This window comes from Tamandua tetradactyla, chromosome 20 (assembly GCF_023851605.1).
Source record: "Tamandua tetradactyla isolate mTamTet1 chromosome 20, mTamTet1.pri, whole genome shotgun sequence".
Classification (NCBI taxonomy): Eukaryota; Metazoa; Chordata; class Mammalia; order Pilosa; family Myrmecophagidae; genus Tamandua; species Tamandua tetradactyla.
The window spans coordinates 17387139-17414384 of NC_135346.1; the positions used below are offsets into that span (position 1 = coordinate 17387139).

Below are 27246 nucleotides of genomic sequence, written 5' to 3' on the forward strand. Positions count from 1 at the left end.
CCCTGTTAATGGAGTTTAGAATATCAATGAGCGGCTGTAAGGAAATATTTTAAGGGACTCCTGAAGTAAGACTTTACAACCACACACTCATCAGGTTTAGCATGCTTTTTCTACTAAGTAATGGCTGTGTGTCCAGGTGTTTCAGTTTGCTAAAGCTTCTGGAATGTACACCAGAAATGGGATGGTTTTTACGATGGGGATTTATTCGTTTACAAATTTACAGTTCTAAGGCCATGAAAATGTTCCAAGTAAGGAATCAACAGGATGATACCTTCTCTGAAGAAAGACCACTGGCATCTGGGGTTTCTCTGTCACATGGGAAGGCACATGGTGTACGTCTGCTGGTCCTTCTCTCCTGGGTTTCGTTGCTTTCAGGTTCTGGCTTTTTCATCTTCTGTGGTTCCTTGCTTGCCTCTCCCTGGTCTTTTCTCTCTGTACTCTCTCCAAACTTCTCTCGGTAGAGCTTTTTCTGTGTCCTTTATCCTCTCATAAAGGACTCCAGTAAAAAGGATTAAGACCCCCTTGAACTGGGTGGGTGGCATCTCAATTGAAATAACCTAACCAAAAGGTCCTACCCACAATAGGTTTGCACCCACAGGAATGGGTTAAAAGAACATAGCCTTTTCTGGGGTATATAACAGCTTCAAAGCAGCTCACTAGGTGACAATTATTAAACTTTCTCTGAACACCAAAGAAAGGCATACCAGTGTGGTCAGCTGTGGGGAATTTTATATGACTTACATATGCTCGAACATCTATTTGTTGGACCCTAGTGTACATGATGATTAAGTCAAAATTGGGGTACCCATGAGGGAAGGGAATAGACAGATATGCTTTACACATTAGAACCATATCAAAATTGAAGCTACTAAATGGAAATACTTTACTCTTTTGGTCTGAAAGGAAACTATAACTGTTAGCCGTGAAGGGAGATGAAAGAGCTTTGACAGTACAGAGTCCTGATTATACAGACTGCTTGTTTCCTTAAATCTTTCAACAGTCCTTTAGAATACTGGGTCAAGAAAGAATACACAATACAGATTCAGCAAACTTGCTAAAGAAACTAAAACATGTTTTTCCACCACCTCTTCACCTTCCTAGTGACGTTAGTTACAGTCCTATTGCTTTCCTGCCTTTGCCCGGACCACACCCCCTTTCTTGGAACAATCTGTTTGAATCTGGCTCCACCCACATTCTCATTTGACAAGGCAAAAAAAGGGCTTCAGAAGAAGGACTAACCAATACAGTTCAATTTGGAGTCCATCCATCACTGGTCTCATCTCTGGAGAAGTCTTGAAGAACTCCAGTCTTAGAATACTGACCATTTTATCTTTGGTCTCTCTTTCTCTCTCTTCTGCAAGGAAGATTCAAAGTCCCACCACAATAAAGAAATTGCATTATTATACTTTTTTCTGCTTTCCAATTCACTGTTCTTCCCCCTCTATGAGCTTGCTCATAGTCAAAATTAACGTCTAAAATAAAGAGGCCTGCAAAAGAAGCTCATGTAATCCCACTCCTTAAATATCAGTAAGACATCTGAGATATTGTTTAGATTGTGGACTCTTACTTTGACATGCTAGCATAGGTAGATGGACAGGCAAGCACATCAGATGTCACTGTTTGGCAGCTGACAAAAGTCAGTGGTGCTATAATACTAAGCACAGAGCCACTAGATTAGTCTGTGAGGGAAGGGGATGCCTCTTCCTTCCCTTCAGTAGTGGGTTAAACCCAGCTGGCACCCTCTGGAGCAACGGGTAAGTCCCTTCTTTATTCCTGCTGCTGTTTTGGGCTTTGTTTCGTTTTCCAAATCAAAGGGAATGTACCAAGGTGATCTTAAGATAAAAAGTTTGAAAGCCACAACATCGTAATGATACTAGTATACACAAAGGTTTGAAGAGAAAGTGACCTATTCATTTCACTGAATCTCAAAGGCATTATAAAACAGTAGAGGGAAAGATAGTTGTGTCATTTTTAAATCATCATTAGTCCTTGAAAAAGGACACATTATCTGACTATAATTGTGGAAATGTTTTATGGCTTCAAAATATCCCCTATCAGTCTTTGTGCAAGTGCATGCTATATTAGAGATAGGAAAAAAATATTACTTAAAAAATTCAACAGTGTTTTATTGTTAATACTTTTGAAATATATGTAGCATTGTTTGAAATAAAATGACAGCATCATGTAATAGAATCTACTACAGAATTTAATTGTTGGTACAGTAACTATAAGCATGAGAAAAAGCCTTTTAGAGTTACTTGTGAAAGCATCTGTACAAAATTTTAAGATATGGATAAAATGAAACTTTTGAAAGAATTTTTTTATCAATTTAATTATTTTTATTTTTAGCTTTTATTATTTTAGAAGATAAAGTTAGATGATACAAATTTCTCAGTAGATATATTTAACTTCATTCCCAGAGAAATCTATCCTCGTTTCATCATTGTTTTGAAATCACTTATTTTTTAATAGGGCTTTTAAAATGTCAGTAATTGCTACTTATGTAAGCTGATTCCAAAATGTATATGGTAATTGACATTCTGAACATATATGTTAAGAAAAATAGTGAATCCTTTCTGGAAAATATCTACCAGCTACTCCTTAAACATTCTTTGCTAGTTGAAATGAATCTGAATAATTTGTTGAACCAGAAAGGAACTTAAGAACCAAACTGTGGGTTCAATTCTGCAATAGAATAAATACAACCTATACCTGTAAAACTACAGTCTTCTTTTTTTTTTTTGAGAAGATATAAAGCCTCCTTCGGGATGGTTTTCCCCCAAAACTTAAAGGTCTAATGTAGTTCATCAAACTAAAATACACTCTGATTGAATTTGCTTGTGTTCATAAACTTGAAATTAAGGAATATATGAAATTTTATGTGTTATTTTTCATAAGTTAGTATCTAAGATGTTTAGTTGCATTTTTATTGTTTCCTATAACTGCTAGTTTTAACTTAACTCAAAACTACATGCGCAGCTTTAGGATGAAATTGTTTGGTCTGGAAAAGTTTCATTAACAACATTTTCTTCCAGATAGGAACTTAAATAATTATAAGATTTTGTCTCAATAACGACAGTTTGGTTAATTTTATCAATTAAAAGTTAGACTTATTATTAACTGTTTGTTTATACAGTGTACAACAATGTATTTTGAACTAAATTACATGATTATTTTAATAAAAATAGGATCAGTATTATAGTAATTTATAAGGCTAATCTTTATGTGTAAAGTCTTCATAGTCCTGCTTAGGTTTATCATATTAACAGAAGCAATCAAAGGCAAATATAATCCTTGAAGCTTGATTTTAGTGGCAAATGATTCATCTAAGGAAAAGGGGGGATCCACTATAGGAGGGCAGAAGGACCACTGAGGAACTGAGATAAAAATGGCATCCAACTTCTCATGGTAACGCATAGCTAGCTTCACTGCTGTCTTACTTCCTTCGGTACCTCCCATTTGCCATTTCAAAAGAAAAAGTTAAAGGGATAAAACAATTTCAAAATTAGTCTAAAATTTATATTAAACAAGTAAAAAACAAAAAGTAAAAAATCTAAACAATTAAGAGAACACTAAGAACAATATCCAAAGTATAATCTAAAAACCAGAAAATTTACAAATGGCTCTGGAATGCTATCAGTAACATATATTATACACACAAAGGCATACATACAGACAGACAGACAGATACATACACAGTCACCCCTAATTATCATCTAGTTTGGTACTATGGTCAATTTAGAATCATGGGGAGAAAAAAAGTCAGTGAACTATCAGGTAAAAAAGTTCCACTCAAAGTTGACAACAGTGAACTGTATTTTGTGAAACTATGAAAGGGCAAAGTAAGTATGGACGTTAAAGTAATGTTCTTTACTTTAGCAGTATATTGCTTCCTTTCATTTACCAAGACTCTAATCATCACAGTTCATCAGGATATGAATTAATTGGTATCAGAAGGGTTGTTTATCTAAACTGATAAGCAAAAGGAAGAATTTAAACTGGATGAGAGCTGAAATGTTATATATTTTATTGCCATTAATTTTAAATAATACTAAATTTCTGTGGTTAATGAAACTGTGACCTCTGGGCAAAAGCTAATCATGAAACTATAAAATTATCAAACTGAGAAACATCACAGAATTTCCTTTCAAAATTATCACTTGGAAAATTTAACTTTGATCTCCTGTATCATGAAGCTCCTAGGCATGTTTTCTCAAGAATCACTTGGGGACAACCAAACACTGATTAATCCTTTTTCTTATTCTCAGGGGAAAAGTCATTTGCTAAAATCAGAGATAAAGGAGGTCTAGAAGCCAGGACAGTTCCAACTTGAAGCTACCTTAAAAGCATATAAGTGCCTAAAGATGTTAAATAAACAGTAGGTTGTTTAAAAAAATACTACAACATATACTAATCATTTTCTCTTTTTTAAGGAACAATATTCTTCAAGAGACACCCACTCTATCAAAGGATCTCAACAAAAAGAGGCAGACCAAAGTTGCTTCTGATTCCTTGCAGTCCCAAATACAGGACCCCACCCCTCCAAGAGCAAATCATTATAGTAATAACTTGCTTTCATCTTCCACATACCAGCTAAACATGTTTAACTACGAGCGTCCAAAACACTTCATCCAGTCACAAAACCCATGTGGCACCAGACTGCAGCCTCCTGGACCGGAAACCTCCAGCTTCTCCAGCCAGACCAAACAGTCTTCCATTATCATCCAGCCCCGCCAGTGCACAGAGCAAAGATTCTCAGCTTCCTCAACAATGAGCTCTCACATCAGCATGTCCTCCTCTGCTTTCCCTGCTTCTCCCCAACAGCTCACTGGCACCAACCCAGGCCAAAGGGTTACAGCCACCTATAACCAGTCCCCAGCCAGCTTTCTCAGCTCCATATTACCATCACAGCCTGATTACAGTAGCAATAAACTCCCTTCCACTATGGACTCCAAGTAAGTGAGGTTTTTTTTTAAATATATATATATGGATATATACTTTGCGTGTACAGCAAGCTGCGAAATTTGAGAGAGTGTGCTGCAGTTCATTCTTTTCTATCTAAAGAGATAATGTGACTTCAAGGTCTCATTTCGTAATTTTCCTAGTACACCCTGAACCAAAGTACAACCTGAACCATTCTCCAGTATCCAGGATGTAGTAAACTCATAACACCTCCTCACTCCATACATTACTTATTATTTTATATTTTTAAAAAAGATTTCTAGCATACCCAAAAACAGGGAAATTTTTCCTCTTGTTCTAAGCTAAGTTCTTCATGCCCTAAATTTAATTCCTTTGGTTCTGGGCTCAATTGAAATGAACAACACCTGTTTGCTCTTCTTCAGCTAGGATTTCCTCTCACATAAGCAGAGGTTATTAAGTTTCTTTTCAGTCCTGGTCTTTTCTTCCTACCCGTTCCTCTTCTGATCCTGAATATCCATTTAGCTAAAAAAAAAAAAGGGGGGGGGGGGGGGGGGAGACGGATTCAAACACTAAAATGTATGAATTTTCCTCACTATGATCAAAAGAAAGCAGGCTTGAACAGATGAAGGCTTATGATCTTAAGATTTCCATTGTCAGTTTAAACCACACTTTGTTAAACTGGGCTGATCTAAATACAGGGAAGAATACCTGCAGCCTTATGCAAGCATGCACTATTTCCACAGTCCTAAAACTGTCCTAGGAGAATCTGATATGAAGAAGGACATAGTGGTTGTGCTTTTTTTAATACACGAACTAAATACTTTGTGCTTATGCAAACTTAAGGCTATCGGTTTTCCTATTCCTTGGCGGGCAACATCAGATAATTACATCAGAGTCACCTCACAAACTGCCAAATGGAATGTGATTTGTTGCAGGCTTACTGACAGATTCCCTGAAATTCTTGCTAATTTCTCTCAGTCTTCTCTAGAGGCCAATTTTTATCTAGAAATTTCTATTATTGGAAACCTAGAGAACAGACATTAAAAATTCAACTAAAGCAACTTGACTTACAAAGAACCCTTTTCAATATTTTAAGAAATAAAAATCAGGAATGCCAAAAATATTTCTTAAAATCCTATAGCTATTAGGTTGAACCATTTGAAATGGCTGACAGTCAACTGTTTTTGACCTACAAAAACAGCAACCTCATAGATTTGAGCTAATATTTTCAAAGAGTGCCTTGAAGGATTAAGAACCTACTCTCTCTCTCTTTCCTCCCAAATTCTCCCATTATATATTATCACAAGTCAGAAATTTTTCTTGGTTACCTTTTATCCAGATGATCATTTTCCATTTAGCTTTCTATTATTTCCAAATTTTCTATAATGAACGCTTTTAAATTTAAAAGAAACTTCTCTGATTATATTTTTATTAGTAAAGACTTTTAGCCCTCTTCCAATAGCCTTCCCAGAGAAGAAAAGAAAGCTGTCAAACAACTATTAACTGAGCCTTAACCAGGTGCCTAGCTCTGTGCACAGACCTAAAAACAGAGGACGAAAGGCAAAAATGGGGAAGATAAGAAGTAAAGCAAAGGAGGTCCCCAAACCAAAGATCAAAGGTCCAGCTTTAGCTGTTCCATTTTCAGCAACCATAGATAACACTTTTAATCTTCCCATAGCCACTTGATACCTATTTCTTGTCCAGCTGTACTGGGTGGAAAGCGCTGGCCCTTTGAACATTTGTGCATAACTCCCTCATTGTTATGATGGGCTTAAGTTTGACCTGTCTGCTAAAATAATCCCATGGATTCTGACCTAGAGATGTTTGAAAGTTTTATTTAGCTTTTCTTAGTAGGAAGTCCTTACACAAAGACTTATTCAATTGATCAAACCAGCCTGGAAATTGAAGGGAACTCTGTAATTCTAAATATTCTTTTCCAAAACTTGCTGTGTAACATTCAGCGAGTACCTTGCCTGCTTGGTGATTCACTTTTCTGATCTGTAACAAAATTAAGGATTTCAGCCATTAATGATAAGAGAAAAAAGACCTATAAAGCATTGTGCAAGTATAATATTAGTTTACAAATATGAGCAAATATCAAATCCTAACACTTAGGCCATCTAAACTAGTAATAATGGGGATATTCAGTGACTAAAGTAGCTGAAGTTATATATATATCAGTGATTCTCAGGCTTGGTTCTGGCAATCCTTCAGGAATTTCAGACACGCTACACTATGACAGTCTGAAAACAAAATAATTTAGTATTAATTCATTTTTTAACAAACTTATGTGACTTTTATAAAGTTGGTAGACTAGCATTGAAAAAAATAGCTATTATAACTTCAAATAAATGGAAAAATAGTAGCTCTATAAGCCTAAAGGAATTTTGACTCCTTGACCCGGAAGTGCAATTACACATAAGTTCACTATTTAAACACTTGGTTAGCTATTACTTAACTGAAAAAAAGCAGACTTTACTTAAGGATTAATATAGACAGTCCTGCAGACCTGGAACGTAAGGAGGGAAAATGTGTATCATCAACTTTCAATACAGAGTACCTCATAAACAATGAAAAGCATTCATTCACTCAAATGATAGTATCTCCTATGCCCAGTGGATGTTGATGATCAATGATAAATAATAAAGACATCTTTTTTTCCTTCAGTATATTTACAACTTAGTAATTACTAACTAAATTCCAAAGCTAGGAAAAGTGAAAAATTTGGCTCCAACAGAATATTCATAATCAGCTAAGGCAGAAGTTATGATTGTGGCATTTACCAATTTCCCTGGTGTAAACACTCTCACCACCACCAGTTTCAAGCTATCACCATGAGATCGCTGAGAGCTGGGAAGAGATGCTAAAAACCAGATCTCTTGAGCCCATAAATACCAGCTCCAGCATACTACTGCTTAATATCTACTCATAAATCAAGTTTATGAAATTCTATTTTAATACTGGAAAAACAAGCTGCCATCAGGCAAACTATAGTTTTCTCTCACATTCTTCAGGGAATCTTCAAGGACGTTCTCCTTATAACTAATCTTAATTCTCCCTCCTGTCACTTACTTTTCCAAGAATAAGAAAGACAAAAACAACAACCTTGTAATTACTCTTCTTATGATATCCTTGGCTGTTATTTGGGCAATTGATGTTTTTATAACACTAGTAGTACAAGAAATCTAGTGGAGGTAAACTCAATTTATCTAAAGATGATATACAAAAGAAGGCCAATTCTATTTTAGATGCCACATCATACTTAAAGACTCCTTTTAAAAATACATACTTTCTTTCTCTTTTTTAAAGCTATCAACAACCCTCAGTTGGTCAACCTGTAAATGCTAAGCCATCTCAAACTGCAAATACTAAGTCCACACCAAGGACTCCTGACCATGAAATACAAGGATCAAAAGAAGCTTTGATTCAAGATTTGGAAAGAAAGTTGAAATGCAAGGACAACCTTCTTCACAATGGAAATCAAGTGCGCAAGATGTCTATTTTGTACAAAAAGCCAATTAAGTTATAAAATCTATTCTGAATAAGGAAGTTCTGTCTTACAGATCTATCATCCATACAATCATCAAGGGATAGGATTACCTAAGAAGAGGGAATATTTTGATCTTATTTCATATTTTTCTGCAAGAAATCACCTCTTTTTTTCAGTAGTAAAAAAATGAAGCTAATGAAAAATCAATCTGAAATTTTTATGTTTTAAGCACTACCTTCTCATAAAATATGTCTAATAACCAAATATTAATAGGAAATATTGTTAATCCAGCTTCTTTGTGTGCTTGGTGTATAATATTGATGGATAAATAATTGTAGATATAATTATTATATAGCTCTTACCATGCACATTGTATTAACCACATATCTTTAAACATACTAATAGCATATAGTACCATCTCTAATATATCAGTTGCCATTTTTTCTCTATATTAGCATTTCACTACTTGTAATCAGAAGTTAGCTAGTCAAATAGTCAATGTTCATTTAATAATAGTTATTTCTGAATGAGAGGACATGCAGTACCATATTTGAAGACAGAATACATTGGAGAATGCAGAGTGAGGAAGAAAGAGAAATTCCCTTTAGTCGGGAGAGCTTTTTGAAAGAGCAATTACGTCTGACTTTTGTAGGAATGAAAAGAAAGCCTAAGTGAATCTTTATTATAGGTGTGGGAAATGGTCCTAGAATGAAAGGAAAATACTGGTTGGTATCTTAAGAAAAAGCTTTTTAAAAAAATTATATATATATTTCAATAGATAGAACTATACTTCTTTGAAATTCTGACTTAGAGTAGTGATTTTAAGGTAAAGTGTTACAAACAACTTTTATTAAATCTTATTACTATCTCCTTACTAATTCATTTCTTTAAAGCGACTAACATATGAGGAGAAGATGGCTCGCAGACTGCTAGGACCACAGAATGCAGCTGCTGTATTTCAAGCTCAAAATGACAAAGAAGCACAAGATTCATCACAGGTAAATTAAAATAATCTTTATCTAACTGGGAGCAGTTTTCCTATGAGTTATTTTTTATTGTTTGCTCTTCTAAACGTTTATGAATAACATTTGAATTAAAAGTCAATGACAAAAAATAAAAATAAAAAGTCAATCACTTTCATGCTCCATTAGGCATATAAAGGAAAGCCATAATGGGCCAAAATATGTAGATAAATAATATATATATACCCACTTACTGGGTATATATAAACTACCCATTTAGTGGTAGTTTCTAATATCTGGATATGAAACGTCACAAAGTCAAAGCAAACATCAAAAGGCTAACTGAATTATTCACTTTTCATTTAGACATTTAAAGTTGAGTTAGACCAAAGACTCTTTCTTCTATTATCAGGATGGACAGAGAATTCATGAGTTGGAAATCTTTAACAATACAGAAAATAAAAGTGTAGACCAAAGTAATTATAACCTTTCCTCATAAACTAGTTATCATTTCAATGTTTTAAAACATACTCATGGTACTAATGAAACACCAAATTCCTTCTGTCCTGTTCCTGTATTCAGGAACGCTTATTTGAAAATTAAACAAAACAAAAAAATCTTTATATGAGTAATAGCTTACAGACTAGCAAAAGCATCCTTTCCAAGAAGGGATTGAGAAATTACATACCAAGAAGGGATTAACTTTATGGAAGGAATAATGTGAATATCGCATAGGCTTGTGATTGAACAAGGTGATTTTAATAAGTAAACTTAACCCTAGAAAGAAATGTACAGTTGGATAGGGTGACTGAACTGAAGTATTGTTCTTTCTTTCTTCTCTGGTTACCTCTCATCCCCTTTCATTAAACCCACAAAAAACAGGGAACCAAAAGGATGAAACTTATCACTCAAGAATGCTAAGCTCCCAACTATAGAAAAGGTGAAAATAAGGATTTTGTTTTTCTTAAATGAGGCTAGACCTACTAAAACGAATGGAACAAGATTTCCCCTTCCTTCCTCCCCTTCTCCTTTTCCTCTTTCTCCTTATTCTCCTTCTTCCTCCTCCTCCTTCTCCTAAACAGTTCAGGCATTCATTCATTCATTCAACTCATTTATATGGAGCATCTACTGTGCTCTGGGTTCGGGTTTTGATATGGAAGATTACACCAAGAAAAAGGCACAAACCACTCTCTATCAGCAGAAACAACACAAAGCAACATTCTTTTTTTTACATGGGCAGGCACCGGGAATCGAACCCAGGTCCTGTGGCGAGCATTTTTGCCTGCTGAGCCACCATGACCCAGCAATGTTCTTTGGATGATTACTCACAAGCACTCTTGAAAGTATATGATTTCAAGAGCAAGAATGTGCTGTTTTCCTCATTCAAACATAAAAGTCTTTAAAATGAAAGTGACAGTACCAGGAAAAAAAGACAGCAGCAATAATCTATGATTATGAAATCAGAAAAGATGAATCTTACATTTTTATGTTCATTTCAAATACTATACCAAAGTAATACAACATATCATCAAATTGTTGTATAATTGAAATACCACATGTATTGAATATGTATGTATATTAACCACTACTACAGAAAAAAAATGAAAAACTGAATTTGGATATTTGGAGTCTTAACTGAATTATTTTTATTTTCTAACCAAAAAATGAGTTGATTTGTTTGATCATTCAACCAGTTATCCTGACATTTTGCTTAGAGAAAACTGTTGTTACGGTTATAAGAATTTGCCTTAAAACAAGAAACTATATTAAATAGATTTATTCCAAAATAAATTATTTGTACTCATATTTCCTGTGTTCCTATACAGGTGTATTTCAGTTATTTGGGGGCAGGGACTACATTTTCCACTTCTTCATATCTCTCACAGTTCCAAAGTTCAATAATATACACAAAATAGGCCCTGAATAAATATTTAATTAATTAAATCCATAACAATTTTCATCAATCCCTGATTTTATTGTCAAATTTAAATTAATCTTTCTAAAAAGATGCTTATTTAAATTCAATACACTTGCATTAGTAAGGAAATAATTTAATGCTGTTTTTCAAAGCTTGACATGGCTCTACACATATCTTCCATGGTGCCCATCAGGATTTTGTGCCACAAACTAAAAAGAGAAGTATTTTCCGGCCCAATATGTGTTTACTGCTATTGGTACCAATTTTGAGCAGTAGGCATCATACACTATATCTACTGCCAACACAAGTGACATCATGTCTATTTCCTGTATTACTGAAAGACAATCTGTACTCTGTGCTACCATTTCAAATACACCAGAAGAATATGACACCCTTTGTCATAAGATAGTTGTCTGAAAAATACACCAACATCAATTCAAAGTCTAAAAATTTTCCTAAAAACTCAAAACTTGTTGAAAAGTGCTATAAATCCTGGAGATTTCTTATTAGAGTTCTAGAAGGTTAAATCACTATATTTTATAATGCATTAAAGCTGCTTTAACTCTACTGTACAAATGCAGCCCAAGTTTATCTTTCGCTGATGACCAAAATAGAAATGGTTCTTTAAACTACAAATACCTAATTCTGCTTCATCTCATGCAAATTACATGTTAACATTTTCACTGTTTTAATTTCAAGCAGCACAACTCAGAACATGCACGACTGCAAGTTCCTACATCGCAAGTAAGGTAAAAAAAAAAAAAAGAAAGAAAGAAATGTATATTTTGCTACTTTAGATCTTGTTCATTTGCAAATGTAATATTTTTAAAGTCCTCAAGCTTACTAAGAAAAAATAACATGAATTTTCTAATGTCCAAGGTGATGATCAAAATTTTATGTTAATTAGTTTCTAAAATGCTTTGGTCAAATAAGCCAGGACCACATTTCTATATTAAACAACTTTCTCATGACAATGGAAACCTAAATGTAATATATATAAGGCCCTCAAGCTTACTAAGAAAAAGTAATGTGAATTTTCTAATGTCCAAGGTGATGATCAAAATTTTATGTTAATTAAAATTTTTAAAAAGCTTTGGTCAAATAAGCCAGGACCACATTTCTATGTTGAATAACTTTCTCATGACAATGGGAACCTACTTCTAATTACACAATCATTGCACATGTGATATGAATAGTCTACGGCATAGTCTGTACTTTAAAAGATTAATTTTGTCACCAATTCGTGGCTCTTTAAAAAAGAAACAAATATATTTAATTTGTATCAGATGTTCCTAACTGCCACCATTTCTAGTATTCATCAAATATGCCACATATAGGGTAAATATAGCCCTAAGGCCTTTCTCCATTATTACATTATCAGATCAAACAGTAGACTCTGGGGTTTCAAATTTGATGGCTAAGCTCTTTTTGAGTGAAAAGAAGAGCAATGACAACTTTTACGCATAATTTTATTAAATATATTTTTAGAAGTAGATCATCTTCAAGGGGAGACGTGAATGATCAGGATGCAATCCAGGAGAAATTTTATCCACCACGTTTCATTCAAGTGCCAGAGAATATGTCGATTGAAGAAGGAAGATTCCTTAGAATGGACTTTAAAGTAAGAGAAAAGTTCACAAATATTGGGAGAAAATAAACAATAGAATACTATGTTTGATGAAATGCCATCTTCCTACTTTATAGCTTGCCAAACAGCTTGAGAAGCAGTATGCATAGTACTGTATAAGAACTATGGGGCCAAGTCTGAAGCCAAGCTAACTGGGGTTCAAATCCTGCCTCTGCCAGTTAGCAGCTTTGTAATCTTAGTCAAGTCACTTATCTCATTGTGCCTTTGTTTCATCTGTAAAATGGAGATAATAAACAAACTCACCTCATAAAATTCTTATTGAGGATTGCCTGAGTAATGCATATATATATATAAGATATTCACAATAGTCCCAAGCACCTAATAAATATTCTCTAAAAATGAAGCTCTCATAACGTTACAATTTCCGAAATAGAATGCCTCTCTAATTCTCCTCCATCAAGAAATTAGTCACCTGCTTTCTCTTGGCATTCAGGCAAGAATAGCTTTATAGGAGAGTCTGCAATTTTATAATCCTGATTTGGGGGAAGAGCTTTTTATTAGAAATTTTTTTTTCCAAATTCTTTATGAGTGACTGTTAAAGCTTATATATAAAAACATAACAAGCTGCCATATATACATGAGAACTATACAGCTCTCATGTATAAAACTACACATGTTTTAGAAAAGTTATTCATTAAATCAGCAAGCTTCACATGTGTGCTTCTGGGACTACATTCGCAGTAACCATTAGCCAGAAAAGCCATATGACTTCCATATTCCTTATGGAAATCAACATAACGTAAATTAATGTTCTATATATAGTAGTTAGACCTTAAACAGCTTGAGATTACATGTAAAGGAGTTAGATGTGGTATGAGATAGTTTCAAAATACTTGATTACTGTCAAGAATTCTAATTTTCACTGTTTTGTTAAAAATTCATTGAAGGCGAACAGAGTTTTGAACTAACTTTAGCTATACTTTTTTCATTCACAAACCCATTCAGATACCGGAATTGTTAAAATTCACAAACGGACAAATAGGTTCCAGTGATGCTATACTTTAAAATTCTGTCATTTCTGGTGTTTTCTTTCTAGGTGAGTGGACTGCCAGCTCCTGATGTGTCATGGTATCTAAACGGAAGGCCAGTTCAATCAGACGATTTTCACAAAATGATAGTATCTGAAAAGGGTTTTCATTCACTTATCTTTGAAGTGGTCAGACCTTCGGATGCAGGGGCTTATGCTTGTGTTGCCAAGAATAGAGCAGGAGAGGCCAACTTTACTGTGCAGCTGGACGTCCTTGGTAAGCCTTCAGAGAGACCCTTGAGAGTACTTAAAATTCAGCAGCATTAAAAAATAAATCCTTAAAAAGCCCAGAGGACATCATATTTAAGATTAATATTTACATACCCTAAAAGAGTACCAATTTTTACCTTCACACCACAGAACAACAAAGACAACACACAAAACAAGCATGTACATTCATATTTTTAAGGGAAGCTCAGTGAAACTAAAATGACAGATCTACCATCAAACCTTCCCTGGAAAGAAAACAAAGAAATGATACAACTGCAGACAGACCAAATAAGGTAGTACAAGCATTTCTAGACATAACTATGGAGTCTCAAAGTGGAAATTTTAGTCTAATAATTTCCCTGGTTTACAGTCTAAATAACCAATCATCTAAAATAACCAATCTGATACATGCCTTTACAGAATTGTCATAATCTACTCATAGCTTGAAACTGAATTGTAAATGTCAGCTTTCAGCCTTAGATTATGTTCTCTGGACTAGAAAGCTAATTTCTTATTTCAAGAAAATCATGCCTCCTTTCTTTAGGTATAACAAAATCTCAAATTCGTCTTTAATAGAGTAGTTCTTATAAAACCGATGTCCTGTTTTAAAACTTTTCAATTTAAGTGCTTTAAATGTATCACATTTGTAATGGTTTAAACCATGGAGGGTTGCACAAGAGATATTTTGCTACAATTCATTGTTTATTATATAAAAGCTTGATCAGGTTAAAGGTTGGACAATTTTGAGCTTATATTCTACCAAGATCATGAAAAATCTTTACGATTATTCTATTATATGCTGAAAGGGGCTCAATATAAAAGGAAACTGATGAGCTTGGAATCAGAAAAGCTCAATTCAAGTGTCTAAGTTTTGGGCAAGTCTTTTTTGTGCCAACAGTTCCAGAAATACTATAATGTTAGAGCTCAAAGAGATTATGAAAAGTATCTGTTCAACCTCCTCATTTCTCCTTCAAAAAAGCCATGGTTATTGTATTGTAGTATCATTTCCTCTTCTCCTTCAGGTATTTGAAGAAAAATAAAGATTATATTAATAACTGACATCTATATATTATTTTACAATTTATACAATGCCTCTTCATCCATATCTCAGTTGATCCTCACAATAATCTTGTGTGATAGGCACAGAGATCACTATTTCCTGAATATTTTTTTATGATAGATAAAACCAAGGCTCAGAGAAACTAAACAAATTTTTCCCAATTTGGTATGGCCGTTAGGGAAAATAGAGAACTTGAACCCAAGCTGTCTGGCAGACTTTCCACCATTCATGCTGCCTTTCTACAGATGAGATGATATACGATTTAAATTCTTTGAAAGAAATATGATTATAAATCCAATGCATCATTTCGTTATTGTTTTAGAACTCTGAATTGCCAAATTTATTCAGCAGCAATGTATATTATTTATATAAAGATAAAAGAAAGTTTTAAAATAGGATTCAATTTCTGTTGTTACTTTTTATACTTTTCTATCAATGTACAAATTTCATAATACTTTAGTTTGATTGAATACCTTTTCGTAATATTTCATATATTCAATTTCTAAATATGCAGCAAAAGAACATAGAAGAGCACCGATGTTTATCTATAAACCACAGAGCAAAAAAGTTTTTGAGGGAGAATCAGTAAAACTAGAATGCCAGATCTCTGCTATACCTCCACCAAAACTTTTCTGGAAAAGAAATAATGAAATGGTACAATTCAACACTGACCGAATAAGGTAAGATAAGTATTTCTAGACTTAACTATAGTTTATTTGGATGAATCCAGATATACTTTGAAATTTACTATAAATGGCATGCATGTATAAAATCTCACATTGTCTAGCTTTCAAAAACATATTAGAAATATGATATAACTGCATTAATTTAGATTCATCAGAAATTCAAGGCATAAAGTTGGCTCACACTTACCTTTACTAAACAATGTGACCAAGAAAATACATGACAAACTAAATTAAAGGATGAAGTTTAATTCAAGAAAACCAAGAGCTATTCGCCAACAATTAAAAATAGCCTCAGAATTTTCAAAAGGGGTTATTTTTTGTTATTAGTCTGACGCTGTAGGTCAGAGACATTACTTACATAAATATCCAGGGGAAAATTCATTGCAAAAATTTCACTTTTTAATGTTTCTTTTTAGCTTGTATCACGATAACTCTGGAAGAGTTACTTTACTGATAAAAGACGTAAACAAAAAAGATGCTGGGTGGTATACTGTGTCTGCAGTTAATGAAGCTGGAGTGACCACATGCAACACAAGATTAGATGTTACAGGTATGTAATACTGTCAACCCAGGTGTTCACCTAATATTTAACTTAGAAGATATAATAAAAAATGCAAATCCTAGCAGAGCACAAAATCTGAGGGACCTGAGAAAGCTGGATTTATTCACATGCAAAAGGATGAAGTTGGACCTTTACCTCACATAAATATAAACATTAATTCAAAATGGATCAAAGATCTAAATTAAGAGCTAAAACCATGAAACTCTTAGAAAAAATATAGGGAAAAATCTTCACGATCTTAAATTTGGCAACAGTTTCTCAAATATGACACCAAAAGCCAGGTAACAAAAGGAAAAATGACACACTGAACTTTATCAAAATTAAAAACTTTTGCACATCAAAGGAAACTATCAAAAGAATTAAAGGCAACCCACAGATTGAGAGAAAATATTTGCAATTCATACATCTGATAAAGGTTTAATATTTATAATTCATACATCTGATAAAGGTTTAATATTCAGAAGATATAAAGAAATCCTGTAAGTCAACAATTGAAAAGACATACAATCCACCTTAAAAATGCGCAAACAACCTCAGCAGACATTTCTCCAAAGTAGGTATACAAATGGCCAACAAGCATATGAAAAGATTTCCAACATCATTAGCCATTAGGGAAATGCAAATCAAAATCACAATGGACTACCACTTTGACACCCACTTGGATGTCTATAATCAAGAAAATCAGAAAATAACAAGTGTTGACAAAGACTGGAGAAATTGGAACCCTCATACATTGCTTATGGGAATGGTGCAACTGCTGTGGAAAACAGTTTGGCTGGCAGTTCCTCAGAAAGTTAAATATAGAATTTCCACATGACCACTCCTAATTACATGGCCAAAAGAACTGCAAAGAGGGATTCAAACAGATATTTGCAGACCAATGTTCATAGCAACATTATTCACAATAGCCAAAAGGTGGAAACAACCTGTGTCCATCAACAGATCAATGGATAAACAATGGAATATTCAGCCACAAAAAGGAATGAATTTCTGATACATGCTATAATATGGAGAACCTTGAAAACATTACATTAAGTGAAATAAGCCAGACACAAAAGGACAAATAATGTATTGTATCATATCCAGAATAAGATCCATAGAGACAAAAAGTGAAATCAGAGGTTACTTGGCACTGTGGGGAAGAGGGAAGAGGAAGTTATTGCTTTATGATTACAGAGTTTCTATTTGGGGTGGTGAAGTGAATAATCAATGGTGGTGATAGCACAACAATGTAGATCTAATTAATGTCACTGAGTTGTACATTTAAAAAGGATAAAAATGGTACATTTTATGTATTTCTACAATGAAATTAACTTTTAAAAGGTTGAAATGGCAAACTTTGTTATATGTATTTTACCATAAAAAAATTTTTTTAGGTTAAAAAAAAATCTGAGAGATTTTCCCAGTACATACACAATTTTGATTTTTCCCCCTTGTCTGATAATATCTAGTGCATCAATCTGTGTAGGAAAGGTTTTCTGAATTAACTTTTATTTTATTTATTTCAGCCCTTCCAAACCAAACTCGACCAGCTCCTAAACAATTACGTGTTCGACCAACTTTCAGCAAATACTTAGCACTCAATGGGAAAGGTCTGAATGTGAAACAAGCTTTTAACCCAGAAGGAGAGTTTCAGCGTCTAGCTGCTCAATCTGGACTCTATGAAAGTGAAGAACTTTAAAAACTTTACCAACATCAGAAAGCATAACAACTACCCTATTAATATATTCAATTAAAATTTTAAAATAAATCCATAGCTGTATTAACAGATCATTGGTTTAATTAGGTAATATAACTAATATATATTTATAATATCATATATCCTTTGACTCTTGCACATTCTATCCACTTCTCTGGTTCATGAAACCTACAGAAAATCTGGACGTATGGTTTGTAGTGGTAGAAGACTTCCTTAATATGTGGAATTTTAACATTTAAGTCATACACATCTAACAATTACAGGTTATGAACTACTATCAACTTTTTAAACACATCTAATGCTTGTAATGAATTAAAGTTTACTGGTACTGCTTTCTAAATACTTTTACCTGTTTTCTGTTATAGGAATACTAACATGGTATAGATTATCTGCGTGTTCCATAGTTTTATGTCAAAAAAGAATAAAATTTCAAATATTTAAAAGACTGTCTCATCTTCACAAAAGCCCAGATCTTTAAAATTAAGCTTCTATTTTTTTTATAGATTCAACAACATTCAGCAAAACCTACGAATAACAAGTTCCAAAAGGGCAAACATTATATTCTATAATAAGGGTGTCCTTTTTTCAAGACAGTCACATATTCAGAAATCCATATGTAGAACTATATGATTTTTATTATAATCGTAAAGTATAGTCTGTTATTAGTAATTGTAAAACACAGTACAGCATCCTGCCTAGTGCAGTAGCTTGCACATAATGGGCACTCACTGCATTCATGACTGAATTTCTCCCAAAATTGTGATTTCGTTTTAACCAAACAGGCCTACTAATTCCTCAAGATCTTTGAGCCTACTGACTTCAAAAGAATGGGCACATAAGAATAGTCTCTATAGGCCATCTGCCTAATTCCTATTTAATGTAAATTTGAACACCTGTTTTCAGTTTTTTCCTCTTACAATTTCAGAGTACAGTGTGTACATACCACCTATAACATTAGAAAGCATAATTTTGTGAGGATTTGACAGTCCAAGTACAAAAAAAGGACAAGCACTTTTATAAAACTATTCTCAAGCCAGCACAGTAGCCCTTTTTTCCCTCAGGCACTCTCCCAAGGGCTGTGGCCGCTCCTGTTCCTTTTCTATTATTGGTAGTTTTTGACCCTCACTACTGTGTGGCCTAGTTTTGCTTTTTATCTGCACATAAAGCAGCATTTATCAACATCACTCTAAGTCTCTTTCAGGAGAATAACAAAAGTGGCTTTATTTTTTTTCTTTCAAAACAGCTTGGCAGTTTTCTTTGCTGGCTGCACCTGAGGCTTTTGGATTGAATTCTGTTTTATTTTCCATTTAACTAACTGGAGAGCCCTTTCCTCATATCCTGGTGGGGTTTTGGTTTTTACATCCAAAGTTGTTTCGCCTTTTCTAGTGTTGATTTACAAACGGTCTTAGTATCTTTGCAAAGCTCTGGGGCCAGACATGGATCTGGGCTCCCAAGATTTACTGTTTTGACTTGACCTTTTTACATAATCGGTGCAGCGGTGTTTTTTAAAACTATTATACGTATATTTACGATATATTTTAAGGTTTATGAACTTCGTTATAAAATAAGGTTTATAAAAATGTTTATTATATATATAAAAAGTTTTTAAACGTTTTGTTGCACCCTATCAGGGGTGAAGGAAAGTGAACTCTGTTTCTAGCAACAGCTCTTCGTTAATAACAACCACTTTCTGTCAGTAGCAGCGCCAGACCAGGAATGGTTAGGAACTCAGTCTCTGACACAACTAGCCGTGGACTTGGGGTAAATTATTTAACCTCAGGCTACGAGCCTTAGTTTTTCAGGCCTAAAATGAGGACGAAACATACCTACCTTTCAGAAAAGTGTGAATGTGAGGACTAAACAAGACATCAAATGTTAAAGGCATTCGAAAGAGTGGCCCATTATAATTACTGCGGGTGTTTTGATTAACCGGGGTTACACCAAGGTGAACCTGTGAGGCAGGAAACAAACCCCACAGCCCACAGCCCCGCCTCAAGCGGAGCCCTCTCTCGGCGCGCACGCGCACCAGCAACTTGTACGTGGCTCGCGCCCCTCGAAGAGCTAAAAGACTCGCGCAGGCGCACGAGCTAGCCGCGCGCGTGCCCGCCGCAAGCCTATTGCGCGGGAGCGGCCGAACTAGGGTTGTAGGACCGGTATCGTCGTGAGGGTCCACTATGTCTGAGGCGTCCCGTTGGCACCGAGGCGGTGAGGGCTGCTCCTCGGGAGCGGGTGGGACGGGTCCGATTTATCATTTCCATACAGCCTGGAAGTGTGGAGCCACTCTGAAACCTCCGTTCAAGTGGGAGTTGAGACCGCCTGCACGTTTAGCCCTAACCGTCTCCCCCTGAGGAGGAGGATGGGGCAGGTGAAGCCGCCAGAGGACGTGCACCTGCCGCTTAGCGCAGGCTTGATTGAACCAGAGCGCTGGCCCCTGCCGCGTACGGTGACCGTCGCTAGGCTGACTTCCGGAGCCTTGTCTTGAAATAAGGGAATGGTGGCCTTGACAAAACCCCAGTCCGAGCTCATCCCCCGACTTTCAAGAAGCTGTATTGATAGGTGAAAAACAAGCTAAGGACAGATGAGGGTTTCGTTTGGTGTTCGGGGGTGCGGTCGTGTTGTTGTTTTTTTTAATCTTAAGCCAGAACTGCTGAGAAAATATCCGTTTTATAAAATCTACAAGTATACATTCATATAGCACCTGACCAATTATACCCCCTTGGGAAAATTCTAGTAATTATCTCTGTTTCATAAAAATGAGAATAAAAACTAACCAGAAACCACTGGACTTTCCTTAGCACAGTGTAACGGGTGAAAGTGATTGCACCCTTTTTTCCCCCAATTTTTTCATTGTTGCTTATGTACATTATAAATTACATAGTAATGTCAAGAAAAATTTCGTTTTGTATCTCACAGGGACTCCGAAACATAAACTGAATTACAGAAGGGAAGTAGAAATTAGGACCACACTTCAGGAGTTGCTACTCTACTTTATTTTTTTAATAAACCTATGTATATGTAAGTACAAAGATGTAGATGAAGAAGCTGATTGAACTAAGACTTAAAATGTGGAGATGAAAAATAAAATAGACTATAAAACCCTGGGCTATCAGACTGCTAAAAACAGTGATACTTTTTAGACATCATTATTTTAAATTCATTTAAGTTGATGCTGTGCTATTTCCAGTTGTTAAGGGGCAAGACTTTAGGTCACTGATGTAATGGCAAGCTTCCATAGTCAAAATTGACTGAATATAATCCTTTCGGTTGGTGGTTCCCTCTTTAATATGATTATTCCTTTCACTTGGCAATTCTGACTTGATTTCTTTTAGAGCCATATAGTCAGATTAGCTCTGTTGCATATTTCAAAATGCAAATGAGGCCAAAAAAATAGTTTTGGTGTCTGCTATTAACGTTGTTTTTTTCACTGGCCTATTGTACAGTTAATAGTAAATTATATTTGCTCTGAGTAACAGAAGGTATGGGTCAGTGCAAATCTGTAAAACTGGGAAAATATCAACTTGAATTCCTCCTATTGGGGTCAGTAACAATTGACTTAATATGTGATGGCAGTATTAAAGAGCATTTTGTTTTTAAAGAGCCCAACCTAGTAGATGTAAGCTCACTCATTAGCAGGACCTATCTCATGTTGGTATGTACAACACACTGCCAATTGTATACCAGTTAACTAATTACCTGGTAATGTAAAAGTGAATAAGTAGGTCTTGATAGAAAAGACAACTCTTGCCAGGTACCAAACACGGTTTTAAGTGTGCTAAATAAATTATCTCATATACTTCTGACCGCAAAATAATGAGGTAGTAAGGGACTCAGCCTCATATCTGTGAATTTCAAAATACATATCCTTAATCATTCACCATACTCCATTGCTTACTCTCAATGTGGAAAAAAAGCCAAGTTGAATAATGATGGGACCTCTTTCTTGTAAAAATAAAAAATGATGTTCATTATAATTTTGTGTACGCATAAAAAAAACCTGGAAAAATAGTAGGATTATAGGAAACTTCTACTTTGTGTATCTCTATTTTTAGACTTTTAAAAATATGTTTTATAATTAGACAAAACAATAAAGTAAAACAATTTTTTACAATATAAAATTGGGAACAAATTGTAATACATTTTAATCCTGATAAATTGAGTTTTTAAACAAAAATGGTTTAAACAAAAAAATTCTTCTCCTTAGTGACTTTTGGGATGGTAAACCCACATATGTATTACTTAAACAAGGTTATGTCATCTCTATTTTTGGACACTTCTGTGCCTGGGGACGAAAGAACCAACTTTAAGTCTGTTCGCAGCATATCTGATTTTTGGAAGGTAAGGTATCATGTGATTAGATGAAGTAGCTTTTTGTATTCCATAAGCAAACCCTTGGCACATAGTAGTCACTCAGTAAGTATCTGTTGAAGGAATGAGCAAATATGAATATATTTTCTTTAAATCATTAGAATCAACTAACTAGAAAGTGTTTATTTAGAACCTATGTTCTCAGTGTGCTAGAGTTTTTGTAGCTTAGAAAAAAACTGATACTTATCTTTTTAAACATTCTCATTTCACTTGCAAAATAGGATACTCACTTCTTACATGGGGGTTAGGATTTAATGGCGATTTGGAACTAAAATGAGTCTGCAATTATGTATAGTAAATATTACTCTTAACCCTTCCTTAAATTGCCCATAATGTAGATTATATATGGTTTTGGTATACAATCCTGTAAATGTGTGTGTGGTTTTGTGATATAGTACTGTACGGTATAATAAAGAGTACATATACAGAATATAACTTTATAGTGTTTTTAACCACATAAAAGAATCGTTCCTTCAGCATTGGAACAGACTTTTTTTTTTCATCACACTTACAGCAAATTCCCAGATTATAAGGAAAGAAACAGATTCATACATCCCATGTCCCAAACATTGGGGCACAAAGGGAACAGGCAGTTAGGGAAGTCTTTCCAGAGGTGATAATTCAGTTGAGTTTTAAAGGATGAGGAAGGGAAGGGCATTTTAAGAAGGAGTACTGTACTATAAATAATACTCTATGTGGAATATGTTTGGCATTGTGGGCACATAGAAGATGAGGTGAAAAGGGCCAAATCATAAATTGAACAGATGTCAAATCATGAATGCCAAGCTAAGAATTTGAAATTTATCAAGGAGACAAGGTTTATTCCTGTGAATGAAAGGAGAAATGTGAATTCAGGACTATATGATATTTCATTCATTGCTTTAAGTCAAGTGAAATAGAATGACAGATTTTCCTTCAGATTAGGGAGAGCCCACCTTCCCTCTTTTGTGTTATGCTATCTTCAGTCATATACATAGATGGCCACTAACAAAGAAGACAAAGGAAAGAGAAAATGAATTCCAGGCTTGGAATTCTTAGAATAAGCAGATAGGAGCAATGCTGGGAGTAGCAGTCACCACGCCCAGAGTGGGTAGAACAGACAACTTTAGGGGTAAAGTCCTGATGTGTGGCTATGACCAGCTTCAGTGTTCTTGTATTGGGGGGACAATTTTCAATACATACTTCATAAGAAGGGGAGAAGAAAGGCTATAGAATTAAATGAGTTAATACTTGCAAAGTGCTTAGAGCAATGCCTAGTACTACACAATAAGTGCTCCAACATGTTAGCCATCATCGTTATCATTACCATTAATATTAGCAATAATTTGATCAGCAAGTTAATTTTCATACCCATCTTCAAAATCTGATTTTTAGTCTTTGGATAGTGTAATGAGTGTAGATTCTGTTACACAGTTGACATGTAAATATTTTCCTATAACATTTATCTTTCTGTATTAAGTTTATGGAAGGACCCCTTTTGGAAGGTCTATACTGGGACTCATGGTACAATAACAAGAAGCTGTATAATTTAAAGAACACCAGTCGCATCTACTATGAGAACATACTTTTAGGAGTCCCCAGAGTCCGTCAACTCAAAGTCCGCAACAGTACATGCAAGGTCTATTCATCTTTCCAATCTTTAATGAATGAATGTTATAATAAATATACTCCTGAAAATGAAGACCTATCTGATTTTGGCCTTAAACATGATACTGAGTAAGTAACATAAAATTATACAATAACTTTTTCTAGCAGCTTAACATTATATCCTAATAAAATTGTGAAACTGTGTGTATCTTCCAAGTAATATCAGCAGGTATGGCTGGTAAGTCTGTTTCAGTGATAGGATCAAAGGAAGACTTTCTGTATCAAATGAGACAGAAGGCTTTAGAAAAGGAAAGAAAAACTTTACTTGCAAAGAATGCAAGAGTGCAAGAAAGTCAAGACTTCAGAAGGACTAACCCACCAAACACAAGCACTTTTGAAGGGAAAAATGCTGTTTTCAAGATTACCAACCTGACATTAGTCTGTTTGTGATGGAAAAACAAACTTTCTCATAATTATTATATTCCCAGAAATCATGCCATATTTTCATACACCAACATAGCAAAATTCAGGGATAAAATTGTGTTTGCTAGAGAGTCCATATTTATGGAAATATCCAAAGTGGTTTGTTCTTTGGGGAACCAGAACCCGTAAGAGTGATTCTGTTATTATTTTGTTTCTTTTTTTTTTTTTTAATCTCAGGATGGAAAACATTTTTTTTCTGACTGTGGTATATGAAGTGCTTAGTCATATTTGGTGCAGGGCAAAGCTTCTACAGTAGTCAAATAATTGGCTTTTCTGGCTCTACAGTATCAAATTTTTTGCTTCTACAGTAGTCAAATAATTAGCTTTTCTGGCTCTGGCCAAAAGTCCTTCAAACACATCCCAGCTGCTTCTTGGGATTCCTTGGAAATGCCTTAGGTGTGCTCTGCCAATTTCCCCCTTTCTCACTCTGACTTACTTTGCTGATATCTTTCATTGCTGCCAATACTAAAAAGGGGCATTTGTGCTCTACAGACCTGTGTCAAATGATTGTGTGTGCCAAACAAGGGCTGTGGCCATTGTTCTCCAAAGTGGCTGAGATGAAAGTCGGTATAAATCCATATTGAAAAGCCCAAAGCCACTGGCACACCTCCCCTTGACACCAGAGTTGCTTATCAGTGCTCTTTATACGTTGCGTTTTTAGGGTCTGATGAAAATCATACAGGGAAGAGAAATGTTTTCATTTAGTTTTTATCAACATGAAACAAATATTTATAAATGTCCACCCCTTCCTACTCACAAGCCCACTCTCCAGAAGCAGCTGCTTTTAACCCTTTTTATTATTTCTTTTGGTATATACTTCCTAATTCTAAATAATATGTTTATACTGCTATTTCTTAATTTTGCAGTTTTATATATCTATTGTCTTTCTGTCATGGAAGGTGAGTATATTGCTCTCTTAAGCCACCCCCCATCATGTACTCTTCCTGTTCATTTTAAGCCTTCCGTATGGTTGTACCATAATTTTTGTTAAATCATAGTCAATTTTATATTATATATGTGTACCATGATTATGTTTCCTTTCTTGATCAATCTCCCCTGCATCTCCAGGATTAATAATTGCTTTTTGGGTTTTGTTGACTTCTTTTTAGTTTATATGACTTCTGGGTGTTCTTGAGGGCAACCATTTACAGTTGATTTCATTTTTAAATTATTAGCTGACTTATTTAATCTGTTTTTTCCTTAACCATTTAATTTCAATCTATTGCTACAAAATTTTAATAGTCAGCTCACAGGAGATCTTTGAAAACTCTTTAGAAGTATTTCAAAACAGTTAATTCCCTGAAACATTTTTAATGTATCCAACTTTCATTAATGTATTAAAAGTTAATGTATCCAATTTTAATTTTAGAGATTTCAGTTATCAAGCAAAACCTTCCAAAGTGCTTTTATAATTCTAATAAGTCTAATATATTCATAACTATGGTGACATATTCTTTTAAATATATCATAATTCAACCTAAAATTACAATACTATTCAATCTAAAATTACAAGATAAATCAAGTATTCCATTACATATTTTAATTTGGAATCTCAAGGATAATTTGTTAGATATCATAATATTCCAAATTCTCATAACTACTGCAGATACTTTAACTACCAAAATTAACAAACTATAGGTTTGGTTTATTTTACCATCTCTATATTTAGCTGGAATTGTGAATCATAGCTATCATTCCCCAAAAACCAAACTAAGAATCAATGTATGTTTGTTCTCTATAGAAAATGTAAAATTCATTAATTAAAAACATTATGAAAATAGAAGCTAGGAAATGGTTGGTACAACAAATTTTCCTGTTTTAGTTTAACATCGTGTGGAAAACCAACGAACAATATAGCTATGGTACTTCCGTTAAAATATAAGCATTTTTTCTTAGTGCTGACGTTGTTGTTGTATCCTGCTAAAAACAAGCTTTGTCTTTTTAACAGAAAAATGACTTTAAACAATCTGTCTTTGGATCATCTTTCAAATCTGTTTTGGATTGAGGGGAATGTCTTTAAAAACAGGAACTAAAATGAATCAATGATTTCCTTTTGTGAGATCCCTTAATTAAAAGTAGAAGGAATGGAAACAGTAGTCATAGGCATTTTACTTGATGTACTTCATTAAAATGAAAAGATAGTTATATCACAATGTAGACATTGCAGCAAAGCACTTAATTAGGTATTAAAAATGGTTTATGACCTTTAAAAGACAGTATGAAGTATCATTTTTCCTACACTGAGACGGATATACCTAAATCAAAACCTTTGATATTCTTGTCCTACTCAATAACTAGATATTTCATAAGATAAAAAAGATAGCATGTTAAAGAAAAAAAAAAACAATTTCTGTTTTCTAGATTTAAAGTTCCCTGAGACAACAGATGGATAAAGAATTTTTTTTTAATTTTCTCATAGCACCTCGTTTAATACTTGCCTCTAAAAAATGAAACATTTAAAATCTTAATCCATTTAATAATTTACTCTGTAGTTCATTCTCTTGCTCCCAAATTAATATCTATGAAAAAAGCCAAATTAATACCTATGAACTACTTTTTTTAACTGCTACTTTGATTAAAAGGTACGTTTTAAATTCTTAGCATACTTCTCAGTCAGCCTTTCTCA

The 27246-nt window shown here is 34.3% G+C and overlaps 3 protein-coding genes across 9 annotated transcripts in view; 2 read left to right on the forward strand and 1 right to left on the reverse strand.

Moving 5' to 3' along the window:
* The window catches only part of KLHL3 (kelch like family member 3), a 382736-nt gene extending 362513 nt beyond the window's left edge, over positions 1–20223 (reverse strand). For 2 of the 3 annotated variants that reach the window (XM_077138539.1, XM_077138537.1), the window contains exon 1: positions 20016–20223. The gene's annotated coding sequence lies outside the window, so the exon portion shown is untranslated. Of the gene's footprint in view, positions 1–4590; positions 4924–20015 lie in introns of those variants that run through there. The other variant, XM_077138538.1, reaches the window with a different exon arrangement.
* On the forward strand, positions 1625–18628 carry MYOT (myotilin). 2 transcript variants are annotated; one of them, XM_077138546.1, is made up of 10 exons: positions 1625–1754; positions 4434–4955; positions 8233–8407; positions 9307–9411; positions 11993–12042; positions 12782–12914; positions 13978–14185; positions 15753–15918; positions 16341–16474; positions 17995–18628. In XM_077138546.1, exons 2-10 carry the CDS (start codon positions 4600–4602, stop codon positions 18165–18167), a joined length of 1500 nt encoding a protein of 499 aa, XP_076994661.1. In that variant the 5' UTR covers positions 1625–1754; positions 4434–4599; the 3' UTR covers positions 18168–18628. The 2 variants fall into 2 exon arrangements, with proteins under 2 accessions (XP_076994661.1, XP_076994662.1); XM_077138547.1 differs by having other exon boundaries at positions 11996–12042.
* Positions 20224–20264: 41 nt separating the features above from the next.
* PKD2L2 (polycystin 2 like 2, transient receptor potential cation channel) overlaps positions 20265–27246 on the forward strand; it is a 55588-nt gene continuing 48606 nt past the window's right edge. For 2 of the 4 annotated variants that reach the window (XM_077138562.1, XM_077138563.1), the window contains exons 1-4: positions 20265–20390; positions 21099–21200; positions 22387–22520; positions 24010–24266. In XM_077138562.1, the coding sequence (XP_076994677.1) occupies positions 20360–20390; positions 21099–21200; positions 22387–22520; positions 24010–24266 (524 nt within the window). In that variant the 5' untranslated portion in view covers positions 20265–20359. Of the gene's footprint in view, positions 20391–21097; positions 21201–22386; positions 22521–24009; positions 24267–27246 lie in introns of those variants that run through there. The other 2 variants (XM_077138564.1, XM_077138565.1) reach the window with 2 other exon arrangements.